Source organism: Pelodiscus sinensis, chromosome 29, assembly GCF_049634645.1.
Source record: "Pelodiscus sinensis isolate JC-2024 chromosome 29, ASM4963464v1, whole genome shotgun sequence".
In the NCBI taxonomy this organism is placed as follows: domain Eukaryota; kingdom Metazoa; phylum Chordata; order Testudines; family Trionychidae; genus Pelodiscus; species Pelodiscus sinensis.
In genome coordinates this window covers 10196094-10212595 of record NC_134739.1, presented here as the reverse complement: position 1 = coordinate 10212595, position 16502 = coordinate 10196094, and the positions used below count along the sequence as shown (strand labels likewise).

General features: G+C 41.3%; 1 protein-coding gene across 1 annotated transcript; it reads right to left on the bottom strand.

Moving 5' to 3' along the window:
• Positions 1–389: 389 nt before the first annotated feature.
• LOC102453370 (keratin, type I cytoskeletal 19) lies at positions 390–10556 on the bottom strand. Its single transcript, XM_006114295.4, has 8 exons — positions 9813–10556; positions 6422–6504; positions 5582–5738; positions 4702–4863; positions 3583–3708; positions 3173–3402; positions 2135–2358; positions 390–752 (listed from the first exon to the last, which is right to left on the bottom strand). The coding sequence occupies exons 1-8, from the start codon at positions 10476–10478 to the stop codon at positions 727–729; spliced, it is 1674 nt and encodes a 557-aa protein (XP_006114357.2). The 5' UTR covers positions 10479–10556; the 3' UTR covers positions 390–726.
• Between the last annotated feature and the right edge of the window lie 5946 nt (positions 10557–16502).

Genomic DNA, 16502 nt, shown 5'->3' with positions numbered 1-16502 from the left:
TTGATTAAAAGTTTCTTTTCTACACTCCAACTTTGTGCTTGTACATGGGGAAGCGTTGCCTCCCAGAGGAGCCCGGGGTGCTGTGTGGATTTCCCAGGTTATTAGGTGGGGGCTCAGGTTAGTTCTGTGTTGGATGGATGGAGAGGAAACCCTAGATATTGAACCTAGCTCCACCTGGAAAATGGTTTGTTAGTATAACTCCATCAGCTACTGTAGGCTGTGCCCATGAAAGCTCATGATCCCATCTACATGTTTGGTTAGTCTATAAAGTGCTACCAGACCATTTGCTTGCTGTTTTAGACCCCTTCCTATGTGCTCTGGGTGAGGTTGGCCTCTGAACTGGATAGCAACAAAAAACATATTAAAGGAAAATACTTCGCAGACACAGGTTTCTGTTTGCATCAGAAAGAAATGAAGTTTTATTAGAGACACCTTGCACAAGTAGGCAGGCTACCGTCCTTGGTACAGACTGTCAGATATTGGTGACTGAACCACAGAACATTACAGAATGGAAAAAGCAGGTAGCAATATGCAGGAAAGTGGCCCATCTGAAAAGCTCCAATAGGCCCCCAGAAATAGATGGCACAAGCAGCGTTGATTAACTTTGAGAAGCATTTCTCCTTGCTCTTCGTGTAGGCATGCAAGAAATACGGTGAATTTATTCTAACTTTGTCTGCTTTTGCTTAAATGGATAGTGTTCGGCTGGAGGATCATCAGCATGTCTGGTTACTCAAAAGTTCTTCTTGTGTACACTGTAGAGAGACAGAGGCAACTATTACTTTATTTAGCGTGTGAGAGGGGGACCTCTTTGCATTACCATTTAATACACAGGAAACAGGCTGGGGACAGATGCTAGTATGCCTGTAAGTACAGTACTCCAAAGCTTTATAAAAAATATATATTTCATGGGGTTCTGCAAAAAGTAAATGAGATTAAGAAAACCAGCTGTGCTTGTAATTAAGGGTGTGTCTAGACTACAGGGTTTTGTCGACAAAACTATACCTGCGTCTACAGTTTTGTCGACGGCTGTAAGCCTCATTCTACGAGGAATAACGCCTTTTGTCAACAGAGTTCTGTCAATAGAAGGCATTATTGCATCTACATTGTCCTTTGCATTTACACTGTCATGCCGACAAAGTGGCTTGCTTTGTCGACAGAACTGGATGTAGTCTAGACGCTCTTTGTCGACAGAAGCTTTGTCGACAGTATCTGTCGACAAAACTTCTGTCGACAGAAGCCTGTAGTCTAGACATACCCTAAATGTTGTGTTTAGAGCAAAAGTCTGTTCTCGGAGGGACAATTACAGCTTCTATTGAAAATAACAGGAGCTGCGTACACATATCTGAAGGGAGAATTTGGTCTTTAGTGTTTATAGCATGGCAATAGAAATAACATTTTTTTAAAATAAATCAGTGAATCCATCAGTCATGGAAGCATCTTTCAAAAATGTTCTTTTATCTGCAATTATGATCTCCCCATGTGTGTTTTTCTGTTGTTTCTCACAGCCACATTCCATAAGCATCATCCTCTCTTTTGCACTCTGGCTGTGTCTAGTCTACATCCCTTTTCTCGAAAAAGGGCTGCAAATTAGACACTTTGAAATTGCAAATGAAGCTGTGATTTAAATTTCCCGCACTTCATTTGCATAATGGCAGCCGCAGGGGGGCGTTTCCCAAAAAGGGGCTTTCCGAAAGAAAAATGGCTGTTTAGCTAGGGATCTTTCGAAAATAAAACCCTTTTTCAAAAGATCCTGTAAACCTCATTTACACACACACTTGCACCCACATATATGTTAAAGGAGGCTCCTCCAAGTTCCAGTTTTCCTTTTCTCCTCTAACCCACGCTTTGTTTATATTACCTCCTTTATACTCCTTCTCTACTTGTCATTTGCATCTCTAGTAATTCTTACAATAGTGTTTTAATCTGTTTAATACTGAATTTGGTATACCACTCCAAGGACCTTCGGACACATACCCAATATATTAACAATAGTTTTTCAAAACACATTGGCCACATAGAGTGGGCTTGATATGTTCTCCTTTACCTCACTCTTTCAGCCAAATGAGCAATTAGTCTGCTAGTGGAGTTAGAGAGTAAAGAAAAAGGAAACAATTATTCTGATAATAGTTCTTACCAAAGTTTTCACCAGTCTTAGATGGCCTTCTGTCCTCTCCTCTTGATCCTGTGCTACCTTCTCCTCTTACTACTGATCCTCCACCTGAGCCACCTCCTTCTAATCTGTGTGATTCTCTGACACTTCCTCCTCTGTCACCTCCTCTTGGGACTGTAGAAACACCACCACCTCTTCCTCCTTCACCTCTGAAGACACCTCCACTTGCGACACCTCCCTCTGGACCACTATGAAAGGAAAAGAGAAAAAAATGAATGAAACAACAAATCAGTTCATCAAAGGAGACCCACACCCTGAAGATGCACTGAAGCCTGGCCAGCAGGTCTCCCTCCTGTCCATTACCCAACATTCTGCAGCCCTATGGCCAGTGCAGATCATTAAGAAAATGACACTCAAATGCATCTTCTCCACCAACTGTGTATCCACAAGTTGAATTTTCCCATGGCCCAGCTAAGAGATTTTTTCCCCCAAAATCTGTTCTTCTATCCCACCAGTCCTGAAAGCCTACTATGTCACTGGTATCTACATTTGAAATGCATATATCGAATTGATTTGTGCTTGTTTCATGGTATGGATTAAGCCCAGTCAGAATTATGGGTAGGCCAACTGCTTCAGGAATTTTTTTTTAAAAATCTGCATTTCCACCAGAGGTTCAAACTAAAATTATTTTCTGTGTTCACTTCTACCACTAAGACTTCCTAGCTTTTTCTAGAATCAAAAATAGCAAAAGAATGGGGGGACCCTTTTTTCCTGGTATTTCCTGCCTAGCCCAAAATACTACAGCACTAGAACAATTTTTAAATCATGGTTTTACTCATAAGATTTCTATTGCAACTCTAATGTCCAAGAATTCCATGAGTTTTGGACTACCTTATAGTTTTTTAAACAGCTCTCCAAATATTGGAGGACCACTAAGTGGCATGAAATTAACTCCCTTTCCTTGCAGGTTTTGTGTCTGCCAAATCTGTCGAACCAGTTCTCCTCCCTGCATGATTCAATTTGTTCCTAATTGCTGTCCTGATATGTCAATAGTTTACATACCCAGGAAGGTCTTTACTTCCTGCGTCAAGCAGACTCCGATACTGAGCTATCTCCTTTTCCAGCTGCATCTTGATGCCCAGGAGCATCTTGTATTCTTGACTCTGATTTTCTATTTCACATCGAATATGTGCCAGTTCTTCCTCCACAGAGCTAATAACGCTCTGCATCTGTTGCAGCTGTATGTTGTAGCGACATTCGGTGTCCTCCAAGGAGGACTGCAAAGACTTCAGCTGAGAATTGAACAGAAACAACAGGCTGTTAGGAACGTGGCAAGCTTAAAATATTTTGATGCAGTACCCCATCTCACCCTTTACATAATGGGGCAAGGCCCAAGGCTGGTCTCCTGTCATGCCTGTAATCCATGTGCCCCGTTTCATACGTGATATGCAGAAGCAAAAACTATTACATACCATGCTGAGCTGGGATTGCAGCTCAATTTCCACATTCTGGCATTCACGTCTCAGTTCTGTGATTTGTTTGCTGTTGATCTCTATGTCTTGGCCACTCGTATTGACTTCTTGATTAACTTCTGCTATCTGAAAAGTGGAAATACAGAATGAAGCTGTTTTAGCTTTAATTATAGGGTGAATATGGTGAATTTGGCATCATGAAAGCATCTAAAAAGTTAAGTGAACTGGCTAGAGGCTGAGTGAGTTGGTTAGGTTCTGTGGTTAGGTTAGTTGGTCATGATGGTCCCTTCTCACTTTAAAGGCTATGACTCGGAATGTAAGACCAGAAGTAATTGGCTTAATTTGCAACAAGAGATTTAAGTTAGATGTTAGGAAAAACTTCAGACTCTTAGGGAAGTTAGGCTCTGGAACAGGCTTCCAAAGAAGTCGTAGAATACTCATAGTTTGTTTTTAAAAACAGGCTGGAGCAACACCTGTCAGGGCAAGGGGCAGGGTCTAACTTCTCAAAGTCCCTTTGAGCCCCACATTTCTATGATTCTATTAATTCTGACTCGCAGCTAAACCTTTTCAATCCAATTAAATCTTCTCATGCTAAATTGTCAGCATAATTTAGATGATTTATAGTAACTCACATGGGAACAATTGCTCTACGACTTTTATGCTTGGGTTTGCTAACAAAGTATGTCAAGTCTTTTTGGCCGTGTCTAGACTCAGGGTTTTTTTCGGGAAAAGTAGCCTTTTCCCGAAAAAACTTCCCCTGCGTCCAGACTCAAGCCGCGTTCTTTCGAAATTATTTTGAAAGAACGCGGCTTTTCTTTCGATGGCGGTAAACCTCAATTTACGAGGAAGAACGCCTTCTTTCGAAAGTTCCTCTTTCGAAAGAAGGCGTTCTTCAATGTAAAGAGGCCGTCTTCGAAAGAGAGCATCCAGACTCGCTGGGTGCTCTCTTTCGAAAAAGCGGATTTCTCTTTCGAAAGATCCGCCTGCAGTCTAGACGCGATCTTTCGAAAGAGGCTCTTTCGAAAGATGCTTTCGAAAGAGCCTCTTTCGAAAGAAGCCTGCAGTCTAGACATAGCCTTTGAGAGAGAGAGAGATTTAGTTACCAGTACTGCAGTTTACCTTGCATGCATACCACTGTTCCACCTCTTTGCGGTTTCTCTGAATGATAGCATCATACTCTCTTCTCAAGTCATCTAGTGTTTGCGTCAGATCGCAGCCTGGGGCAGCATTGACCTCCACATTGACATCACCAACGGTCTGCTGAATCAATCCTTTAATTTCCTGCAATGAAAACCAGACCCCCCCAAAAACAAACAAACATCTCATTCTGAGGCTTTGAGCTCTTATTCATAGCAAAGAAGGTTTGGAAGACAACTCTACCACTGCGGATACAGAAGGTCTGATTCTGACATTCACCCCTTATGTCTCTCTCACAAGACCCTCCTCTATCAGATCCCAAGAGAAGAGCAGGATTCACCCCTTTAACTTCCTAGTTGTAACACACAATGGCCAATGTTGTTGTACTCTGTGAAAGGGGACAGTTTTTTATACTTGGCCCTAACTCTGCCTCCTATGGGGTGTTTGATTTCCAGTGCATTGCGGACCTTGTATATTGGGAATTCATTAAGGTTATCAGATTATGAATCATACTTTTCCATGGAAAATAGTTTCCCAAGAAGCTTACATTTTTTACATACATGAAATCTATTGTTTTCTTCCACGGCGTCACCACATAAATTGAATTTGGGTAATACAGGCTGCTTATTTCCCTAATCTAGTTTGGTCGAACGTTCAAAGTAGTCTAGCTTGGTCAGACATTCAAACTAGCCATCCCTTTTCTAAACGAGAAGGGTACTAAGTCAGTGAGAGCGGTGGGCCATCAACAGTTCTGAAAATCAGGCCCAGGATGTCTCATGTAGGGCACCCAAAATCACAGAGCAAAAGTGGTGGCTCTTAAAATAACTAATGAAAAGCCAACATTTAAAGGGGGGGATTTTACCTCCTCATGGTTCTTTATGAGAGAAATTAGTTCCTCCTTCAGGGATTCATACTCCGCCTCTAGGTCAGACTTGCTTATGGTCAGCTGGTCCAACATGGGGCGTAAGCCATTAATATCAGCTTCCACATTCTGGCGGAGCGCCATTTCATGCTCTGCTCTAATCCACAGAAAAGAAAGTCGGTAATGCTTAGTGTCGTGTTCCTAGCACTGTCAAGTGTGTTTACGAATGGGTCCTCATCATCTAGATGCCTTTTTGGCCTTATTTTATCTCTTTGCTTATTCTTGATTCTCTTTGCATTTATACTGACTTTACGCGGTTTTAATCCCATTAGCTACAATGGAGCTACCCCGGATTTCCACTGGGGTAAGTGAGTTCAGGCTCATGCCCACAGCACTTCCTGATCATTTGCCTTGTTAGTTCAATGTCATGGACTGGTGTTTTAATACAGTCAAGCGCTCACTGTGGGCACTGTACAGATATCACCTACCCATGTTTCCTATTTTAGGGGAGAATCATCAAACTGTATTCAGTTACTGTGTAAAACTGAGGGTCAAACCTTTAGTTGGTAAAAATCAGCAAAACTCCATTATTGTCAATAGTGCTACACTGGTTTACACCAGCTGAGGAGCTGAACCTAAATTTGTAATGCCTCAGAAACACAAAGTTTTGGGTGACATGAACTGAAGTCCTTGGAATGCCACTCTTTTTCCTAGAGTACTTCTCTTTCCGATAACTGTTCTGTCACGGAGTTGGAAGTACAATACCGTAAACCCCTGTAGGAATTGCTTTGGATATGGAATCATGGTGGGAATGGGTCAGGCAAGAAGAGAAATACTCACTTGGTTCTAAAGTCATCAATAGTCATCTTAGTGTTATCAACATCCACAGCTACCTTGTTACATTCCACAGAGGCAGCAACAATCTGAAAAAGAGGTGACAGGTGACATTTTGCCCTGCAGTCTCTTCTATCTGATGCATAGAAAAAAGGAGCAAACAAATGCAGTCTCGTACATAAACAGTTGGGGAGAAACCAAGATCTGAGAAACGTGTGTCAGTTACTACTTTTTTACCTACAGTGGTGCCCTTTCTATCAAATGGTATCAAAATCAGTATTGTCAGATGTATATATTAATGAGGTATTTACTACACTAATGTTTTACATGTCTTTTAAAATATGTAAAACCTTGTTTAACAAAATAATTAAACAAGCATCCCATATCCCACAAAATAACAGTGCAAAAACACTATTCCCAGTGGATGTAACAACAGGATCATTCAAGTAAAGGATGCTTGAATGTTCATGCAGCTATGAGATCTAACTGGCTCCATCATCTCAGTTTCTGTGTAAAGATTAGAAACTAAGGCTCATCCTGTGGCCCATCTTACACATCCACACAGAGCCAAAGTGTAGGTAGCAGGTTGTGTAGGTAGCAGGACAAGATGTGGGAGCGACATTTGCAGTGTCACCTCTATCAGTGATCACCCATACAAGTGAGTGAGATGCGGGCAGGCAGGGAAATGGGGAATGAGTGGATATCCAATGGTACATGACTACTTTCTAGACTAGAATTTTCTTCATTTAATTGAAAAGCTCCACAGCACTTTAATTCATCAAAGTGATATCAATGCATGTGAAGTTATATTTTTTTTACCACCTAAAATGGCACTGGAGGAATAAAATAGCATTTACAGGTTTACATTTAGAAAACTGTAGCTTTTTGTGCTATAAACTGTGAAGATTATATATGAAAGATTAAGTATAAATTATACCAATATATTGCAATATGTAACTATACATCTGCAGAAGTGGGCTGTGCCCATGAAAGCTCATGATACCATCTTGTTCTGTTAGTATTTAAAGTGCTGCCAGACTATTTGTTGTTTTTTAAGCTTATGTATGTATGGAGAGAGAGAGAGAGATAGGACTGTTTTGTATGTTGTCAAATATGATTTAATGTTTGTGGCATGCGTTAATATTTACCTTTAAAATTTGTTATTCGGTACTGTTCCTTAGGTAGGTATCCCTTTTTTATATGTTTCTTCAGAATAATGCATTTTTTCCCCCCAAATGCCTGGTTAGACTCAATTAGCAGAGGGGTAGCCGTGTTAGTCTGAATCTGCAAAAGCGGTGAGGAGTCCTCTGGCACCTTCTAGACTAACCAAAGTGTTAATCTACTGTGAATGGCTAGCTAACTACAAAAGCAGCTTGCTATTCACACCTCCAGATCAGATACTAGAAGTGCGCCTCATCCTGCCTGATTGGATCCACCTCGTCATCTCCAGCCTGATTCTGGCCTGCATATTTATACCTGCCTCTGGAAATTTCCACTACATGCATCTGACGATGTGGGTCTTTGCCCACGAAAGCTTATGCTCCAACACTTCGGTTAGTCTATAAGGTGTCACAGGACTCCTCGCCGCTTTTGCAGACTCAATTAGATCACTGAAATCCTTTTTATTTTAGGAAAAGGGCTTTTCATACTTCAAAAGAAAGCTCGATACTTGTTACACCAGACTAACTGCTTTGTCCTTAACTTATGATATTTAATAGTATTTTATTAAAACCTCCCAGTTCCAGTTTTACTTAGAAGGAATACTTTTCATTAACTCAAATTTGTACAATTTTCCCCATAAGCCATGTTTAAAACCTATTTGTCTTACTCTGTTAAGAGTTCATTATAAATGGATTACAAGAGTACTGAAGCCCTCACAAAGGAGGGCTTTTTTATATATAATTAATTGTCTTCACTTGTGTCTGCAGAATCTATTGTGATGATGGCACAGGCAAGGAGTGATTCCTGAAGTTAAGGTTGCCTGATGCTTTCCAGTACAAGACACTGTTTTAGTTGTGTATAGCTTTATCAAACATTCGAAGAATTCCTCCATGCCTGTTGTCTGTTTCACGTTGCTTTGTTTTGTTTCTGATCTCCTGCCTGTGGCAAGTGCAGGAATTTAAATTGAATCTTTTTGGAGGAGCCCATTAAACACAAAATGAAAGGTTTGCATGACACCACCTGCTAACCTGGGCAGTGAGGAAGCCGCACAGCAGCTGGCTTCTGGGTTCTCCGTTACCCCTAGGCTGTGTCTAGACTGGCAAGTTTTTCCGCAAAATCATCTGCTTTCGTGGAAAAACTTGCCAGCTGTCTACACTGGCCGCTTGAATTTCCGCAAAAGCACTGATGATCTCATGTAAAATCATCAGTGCTTTTCTGGAAAAACTATGCTGCTCCTGTTCGGGCAAAAGTCTTTTTCTGAAAGACTTTTGCGCAAAAGGGCCAGTGTAGACAGCATAGTACTGTCTACACTGCAAAAAAGCCCCGATCGTGAAAAAGGCGATCGGGGCTTTTTTTGCGGAAAACTGCATCTAGATTTGCCACGGACGCTTTTCCGCAAAAAGTTCTTTTCCGAAAATGCTTTTAACGGAAAACTTTTCCGTTAAAAGCATTTTCGGAAATTCATGCCAGTGTAAATGTAGCCCTACTGTTTCAGCCTGCCTGCTGCTTCTCCTTTCTTGCTCCTAGAGTCACAGTATGGGTGCCTGCTTTACAGACAGCTGGGGCAAATCAGGGGCTAGAGGCAACATGTAGGACTCCAACCGCAGGGAGGAAGCAGAACGCTGCAGGTGTAGGAATGAGGAGAGGAGTTCTCAGCTGTTAGCCAGACACTCTGCTGCTTCCTCCTTCTTCGGGCTGCAGGAACGTGTATGCACAGGAGATTTTGGGGTGTGGTGCCCCTATTTACTCTCTCCTTCTGCATGCCAGAGGTCCACCCCTTTTTAAATATGTTATGTTAGCAGAAGAAGTTCAGCTATTTAGCTAAACCAGGTTAGGTAAAATACAGTGATTTGCCTACTTAAAAAAAACAAACCCCCTCTTACTAACATTTTGCTAACATTTAGCACCTCCATGTTTCAGAACAGGGATGCAAAATTCGGCAGGAGGGAGTGCAGCGACATAAAGGACATGTCTTTGGCTGACTCCTTCAAATCAGCCCAACATTGGCAAAGTTATGAAGTTGTGAAAAAAAATGAGCTTGCACATGCTTAGTACATATGTGTTAGGCATCTCTAAAGATTGGATCTCCACAGGTTACCTTAATGCCAGCACTGCCTAATTGTTGGTTGCTTGTAAGTAATGAAATATTTTACCTGCTGCCTGCCTAAGTATCTGTGCATAATCTCAGAGAGAAGCTTTATAATGACTAGAACTTGTCTGAAAAATAATAGCTTACCTCTTTGTCAATGTCATCAATCTCTTTAAGAAAGGGAGTGTAGTCCTTTAATGAAGCAGTTGGACCTTGATTCTGATACCATTCCTTGATGAGCTTCTCCAGATCAGCGTTGCTTGTTTCCAAACCGTGAACCTTTTCCAGGTAATTTGCCAAGCGATCATTAAGGTTCTGCATGGTGACCTTTTCATTGGTGTTGAGGAGGCCATCGTCGACACAGAAACCACCGCTTCCACCAAAACCACCGCTTCCACCAAAACCACCGCTTCCACCAAAACCACAGCTTCCACCAAAACCACTGCCCATGGCACCTCCACCAAAACCACCACCGCACACACCACCTGCACCCATGACACTTCCGCCAAAGCCACTGCCGCACACTCCACCTCCACCATAGCCACCGCCGCTAAAGCCACCACATGTTGATCCAAATCCCGCTCCATAACCACCACAGCTTACTAGTCTGCCACCATAACCGCCACCGCCTCCCCCTCCATAACTACACTTGGAACCTCCCCCATAGCTTTTACAAGAAAAGTTTCCAACACTGCTCTTCACAGTGGAGGTTCCCGTCCTAGAGCCGCCACTCCCTCCTCCACCAGAGACGCGTGTTCCACCCCCACCAACAGTTGAAGAAGAAGTAAGCGTAGTCTTAGTGCTATAACTCATAGTGAAAGTAGTTAAGTGTCCAGCCCAAAGCCCGAGTTTAGTTGCACAGCCTGATAAAGACTCAGACTGTAGATCTTTTATCCCCTCGAATTGCTATTTATACCTTAAACACTGGGTGTCACCACTAGGGTGTTTCCTCTTCCCAAGGCATTTGGCAACCATACTGTTTATGCCAAGAATAGTTTGCCAAAGGGTTTTTTGTTAATATCAAGACAATCAAGAACATTGCTGAGATTTTGCATTGTCTTTGTTTGAGACAATATAGCCAATGGAATTAATAGACTCCTTTGGATCTGTGTGTTAGTGCCTTGCTTTGCCTTACCCATTCCATTTGCGCCTCTTTCAACATGGCAAAATGGCTTCTGCATTATAACACCCTGCAAAAGGCAGCCACTGGGTAGTTTCTCTCTGATAGCAGAGCTGATCAATCAAGTTCTTTACCAAATTCTATTCCACTGTATGAAATAGAGAAAATGGATCCTAAATCCAGAGTTGTTACCCACACTCAGAACATGCAGTTGCATAGTACACCCAAAGATTTGGGGCACTGCTGGGGCTTAATGTGCACCCTTCCCCCCCCCCCCCCCCCCCGCCTCTTTCTAGCCCTGTTCTGTGGCTCTATTTCCTCCAGAGAGGATCTACTTAACAGTGAAAAAGCCTGCTATTAGCAGAACCTGTATGAGAGTCATTCAAGTGGTAATAAAGCCATTGAACAGGCATTTACCAACCCCTGTCATTCATTTACTAGTTTATAAGACCTTAGTTTTTTTTTTTAAATTCATTGGTGTGTTGCTGAAGATTATAAAATCACACCTCTAAAAAACTGTTGCCCCTCCCCCCGCCTGATTGCCATCAGGCATAGGGGTACTATTTTAACAGTACTACAGAGGGCCCCATAACTCCTAGGAATGACACTACCCAAATCCCTCATACTTAGATTGGGTATTTGTTTAGTCTTCCATTTTGTTTGCTCTAATTATTCTAATTAGCTGCTGTTATCGAATACTATCTTTCTCTTTTGTATTGTCATACTCTGTCTATTTCCATTTTCATTCTGCTTATATTTTTGTCTCAGTGGACAAAACGTTGCCACATATGTTTTGCTATTGAAGCTATTTAATTTGCCTAGAATGTGTGTTTTTCCTGCAACAGTCCCAGTACCAAAACAATTATTGTACACATCAGAAGTCTATTCCAAAATATCCATCAATATACATATTTTTAAATTATCAACTCTTCTTTATGAAGAAAACTATGCAACACTCCACAGAAAATGACAGATAAAGAATAATTACCATTCATTTGCAAGAAAGAGCACTTCAACATTTACCTCTTAAATTATTCGTGTCTGGGAGAGGAATATTAACTATGAAATCATAATTAAATCAATTATACAATAATTTTTCTATAAAATCAATCGTAGTGTTGTCAAAAACTATATTAAATTGATGAGCTTTCATAAACCATAGTGCTGAAAGGTCTAAGTGTGGTAGAAAGTATCAATCCTGTACAGCGTTAAATATTCTCATAGTAAAGAGATCTTAGAGTCTGAACAAGTATCCAGGGGAAGTATTAGAAGGCTTACAGCTTGACTCAATTAAAATTATACTGGACAAAACACTGGAGAAAATACTTTATGGAAGAACTAGAAGATTTGCTCAGTGTTGCTTGGATCCTTAACTCAAATAAATTTTGTTTTTCTCCATATAAATCGTCGTTCTAGGGTGGGGCTGAGGTTGAGGGGTTCCGTATGTGGGCTACCCCAGGGACAGAGGACAACCCCAGCCCTTTCTCACTGCAGGTTGGGGCCACTCAGAGACCACAGCCGGGGGTGAGTTGCATGTCCCTAGCTGTAAGCTAGTCAGACACACAAACAGACAAATTATCTGAAATATATAGTAGATAGCTGTGTCTTTTCCCACTTTTACCCCTGTTGGCCCAATGGGATTATAGCTGTCCTGGTCACCATCTCTGGTCCCTTGCTGCCTCCTTGTGGTCATTCCACAATACAACTCCCTCCTACCAGACACCACCCTTTCCATTTTATGAGAAACAATCTAATTCCAGGCATATCCCATTGTCCTGGCAAAACTAAACCCTTACCTTACTTTAAGTCATGATAAGAGGAAGCTGTGTACCAATTTTGGTGGTCTTCATTCTTACTGTTTAGGAGGAGTTCTTGAGCAAAGGACTTACAGATGGACAGACGGATGCACATTTCTAAAATATACAGTAAAGATGTTGCTCTGATCCTAACGGGTATAGATAGCATGGGCTGTGTCTAGACTGGCAAGTTTTTCTGCAAAATCATCTGCTTTTGTGGGAAAACTTGCCAGCTGTCTACACAAATTTGAATTTCTGCAAAAGCACTGACGATCTCATGTAAGATTGTAAGTGCTTTTGCGGAAATACTATGCTGCTCCCGTTCGGGCAAAAGTCTTTTTCCGAAAAACGTTTGTGCAAAAGGGCCAGTGTAGACAGCAGAGATTTGTTTTCCACAAAAAAGCCCTGATTGCGAAAATGGCGATCGAGGCCTTTTTGTGGAAAAGTGCATCTAGATTGGCCACGGACGCTTTTCCGCAAAAAGTGCTTTTGCGGAAAAGCGTCCTGCCAATCTAGACATGCTTTTCTGAAAATGCTTTTAACGGAAAACGTTTCCGTTAAAAGCATTTCCGGAAAATCATGCCAGTGTAGACGTAGCCATGGCCTATCAAGTCTTTTCCACCTAAATTTCTAAATTCTGTGCTGAAGTAGGGAATCAAAAGGTGATGGTGGTAAGTTTGTTGTAGCAGTCTGTGGGGAGGCAGGAGAATACCCCAACAATCCTAGTCTGTCCATGGTGTGTTTGGACACTAGCAATGTTTCTGAGAAAGTTTAAAAGAACATTTTAAGTAATATCACGGAAATGGCCAACCAACATTGATTATTACAGATTATTATTATTTGCTTCCTGAATCAGGCACCTCCAAAAAGTATTTTTCTGATTATATGAATTGCTGTTAATTGATTACTTAACTTTTTCCTTTGCCAACTCCAGAGCTTCAACCACACTCCAGTCCAGAAATCTGTTCTTCTGAGATTTGGAGCCATAATTGTATCCCTAAGTGGTTTTGTAAATTCGGGTCAACAACCAAACTATAGATTGTTTCTTTGAAATCAGCCTCTATAGCTTGTGTGAATAATCCTCAACAGATCACAAATTAGTGTGGTTTGGCAGCTGTGATTTGAGGAAACGGGATCATTTTGGAAGCATCAGCCTTGTTGGATTTTACCAAATTATTTTTAACACTATCCTGCCTTGGTGATATTTTGTGATTGCTGGTTTAGTAAGTTGTGATGCTGTTGTGAGATTTCGCAGCTGGTAAGGACACAGTATTTTCACCTCATGTGCCATCTGCAGTGAGCACCATGGGACACACCTGGAACTGTCCTTGTATCTCTGAGGGCCTATTCAGCAAGCTCTGCATGGATTTGCAGAAATTACCCTGGCTGTGCAACCTGTTGGCTTTTCTGCAGTCACGTCTAACAACCTGCCATCTGTCCACAATGTGCAAGGTTCAGTTTCAAGATATCTTTTTGCATCTTCCTTTCTGGCTGTTTTTCCTTTCAAAAAAATCATTATTCAGCATTTTCTTTCCCAGCGAGGGATGCCATTTGGGGATATGTGCTGTGCAGTAACACTGTGCTTTTGCGTTTGCTTCATTTCTGTTTATGCAATCTTGTTGCAGAAGCTCACTGGTTTTGATTTTATCTGGCCATTTGTCATGCATAAGAGCTTAAAGGTGATGAAATATTTTATTCTCTTTGATGGGCTGGTAACTTGTTCTTGTTTCATGGATAGAGAGTACGGTGGCAACCTATAGCAGCAGAAATACTGATTTTGTTTTTTGTGTGATACCTTACTAGTGCCTTACTGAAAGGTATCAGAGGGGTAGCCATGTTAATCTGTATCCATAAAAACAATGAGTTCTTGTCTGTGGCATCTTAAAGACTAAGGGCGTGTCTACGCTACATGGAAGATCAACGCTGCTGTGGTCAGTCTTCCTGCTAAATCAAATTCAGAGAGCAACCCCGTTGCCACTGTTACTCCTCTCTTCATGAGGAATAAGGGAAGCCAATCAGAGCATTTACTCCTGTCAGCCTCCTGCTGTGTGGACGGCACAGAAACACAATTTAAGATTCGCCAACTCCAGCTACACAATTTGCATAGTTGGAGTTGTATATCTTACTTTGACCTTCCACTGCAGTGTAGACCAGGCCTAACGGATCTATTTGTGCAAAACCCCACTTTCTCACATGCATCTGGCGAAGTGCGGTTTTGCCCATGAAAGCTTATGCCCAAGTAGATCTGTCTTTAAGATGCACCCAGGACTTTCTTGTTTTGATTGAAAAACACAATTTGCCAAATGCAATATGTCTTTTCTAAGTCTTTTTTTTTTTTTTTTGTATTCAAGTAGCATATTTTTGTCACCGAGGGCTATCTTTGACAAAATTCCACAAGGTAACTAAAATCAATTATCACACTGAGTTTCCCACCGCTGATTCTAGTGCTGTGTCTTACATATGCTATCTCCAGTGAAGCATAGAATCACAGAACACTAGAACTGGAAAGGACCTCGAGAGGTCATCAGGTTTGGTCCCCTGCCCTCACGGCAGGACCAAGCACTATTCTAGATCATCCCTGAGAGATGCCTATCCAACCTGCTCTTAAATATCTCCAGAGATGGAGATTCCATAATCTCCCTGGGCAATTTATTCCAGTGTTTAACCACCCTGACAGGTAGGAAGTTTTTCCTAACGTCCAACCTAAACCTCCCTGGCTGCACTTTAAGCCCATTGCTTCTTGTCCTATCCTCAGAGACCAAGAAGAACAATTTTTCTCCCTCGTCCTTGTGACATCTGTTAGATACTTGAAAACTGCTATCATGTCCCCTCTCAGCCTCCTCCTTTCCAAACTAAACAAGCCTGATTCTTTCAGTCTTCCCTCATAGGTCATGTTTTCTAGACCTTTCATCGTTTTTCTTGCTCTTCTCTGGACCTTCTCCAATTTCTCCACATCTTTCCTGAAATGTAGTGCCCAGAACTGGAGACAGTACTCCAACTGAGGCCTAATCAGCGCAGAATAGAGAGGAAGAATGACTTCTCGTGTCTTGCACACAACACTCCTGTTAATGCAGCCCAGAATCATGTTTGCTTTTTTTTGCAACAGTGTCACGCTGTATTGATTGAAACATAAGACATTCATTTTATTTTATTTTATTTTATTTTATTTTATTTTGGCTTGGTAATGAATGGGAGATCCTCTGGAACATAGGTGATTCATGGGGGGTGGCATGTGGGAACTTGTTCTCCACTAGATGTATCATGAACATGCTCCCCTATATTTTCATTGCTGACGCTAGGGATCCTCACTCTGCCCCCTCTTCACTACAGGCAGGGGCTGCCACAGCTCTGGGGTGTGTGTGACAAGCGCAAAAATATTTGCATAAAGTTCTCTGATACGACCTGCTTGCTTATTTTTACAGAGGATTTCAGCCTGCTTAGATTTAAAAACCTGTGTCCTTTCCTCTCCTCTGGCTTAGATGATATTTTTCAGATTGAAAACTTCCCTGGGTAAGGTCTGGCTATAAATGCCCGACACATTTTTGGGAGCTATAATAAATTATAAAGATTTTTTTAATGTTTTAAATTATTTTTCCACAATATAAAAAGGATACATAATGCTAAAAAATCAAGAATTTCACAATAAAGTGTTTAACATAATTACAGGGAACTAAAATATAAGATTTCCAGAAATGAGATTTCCCAAAGTGCTTTCTCTTAAAAATCCCTTGTAACATTCTGTACAGCGTTGAGCACTTTCCTTAGTGTCAGAGAATATTTTAGTTTCTCTCTAATGCTTAGAAATTCGCATCAGTTATATTGAAAGATGGAACAAGAGTATGCATTTTTGCTTCATCAGGAACTTTTAAATGGGCTTTCCTTTCAATATTGCTATTATTTCGTTATCATTGCTTGAATCTT

Bases quoted from the DNA above. Each gene is read 5' to 3' on its own strand.
- LOC102453370 (XM_006114295.4), bottom strand. From the start codon at position 10,478: ATGAGTTATAGCACTAAGACTACGCTTACTTCTTCTTCAACTGTTGGT. The intron at 6,505-9,812 runs GTAAGCTATTAT...CCTCTTTTTCAG, and splicing joins TTGATGACATTGACAAAGAG to ATTGTTGCTGCCTCTGTGGA. The intron at 2,359-3,172 runs GTATGTAAACTA...TTCCTTTCATAG, and splicing joins GGAAGTAAAGACCTTCCTGG to TGGTCCAGAGGGAGGTGTCG.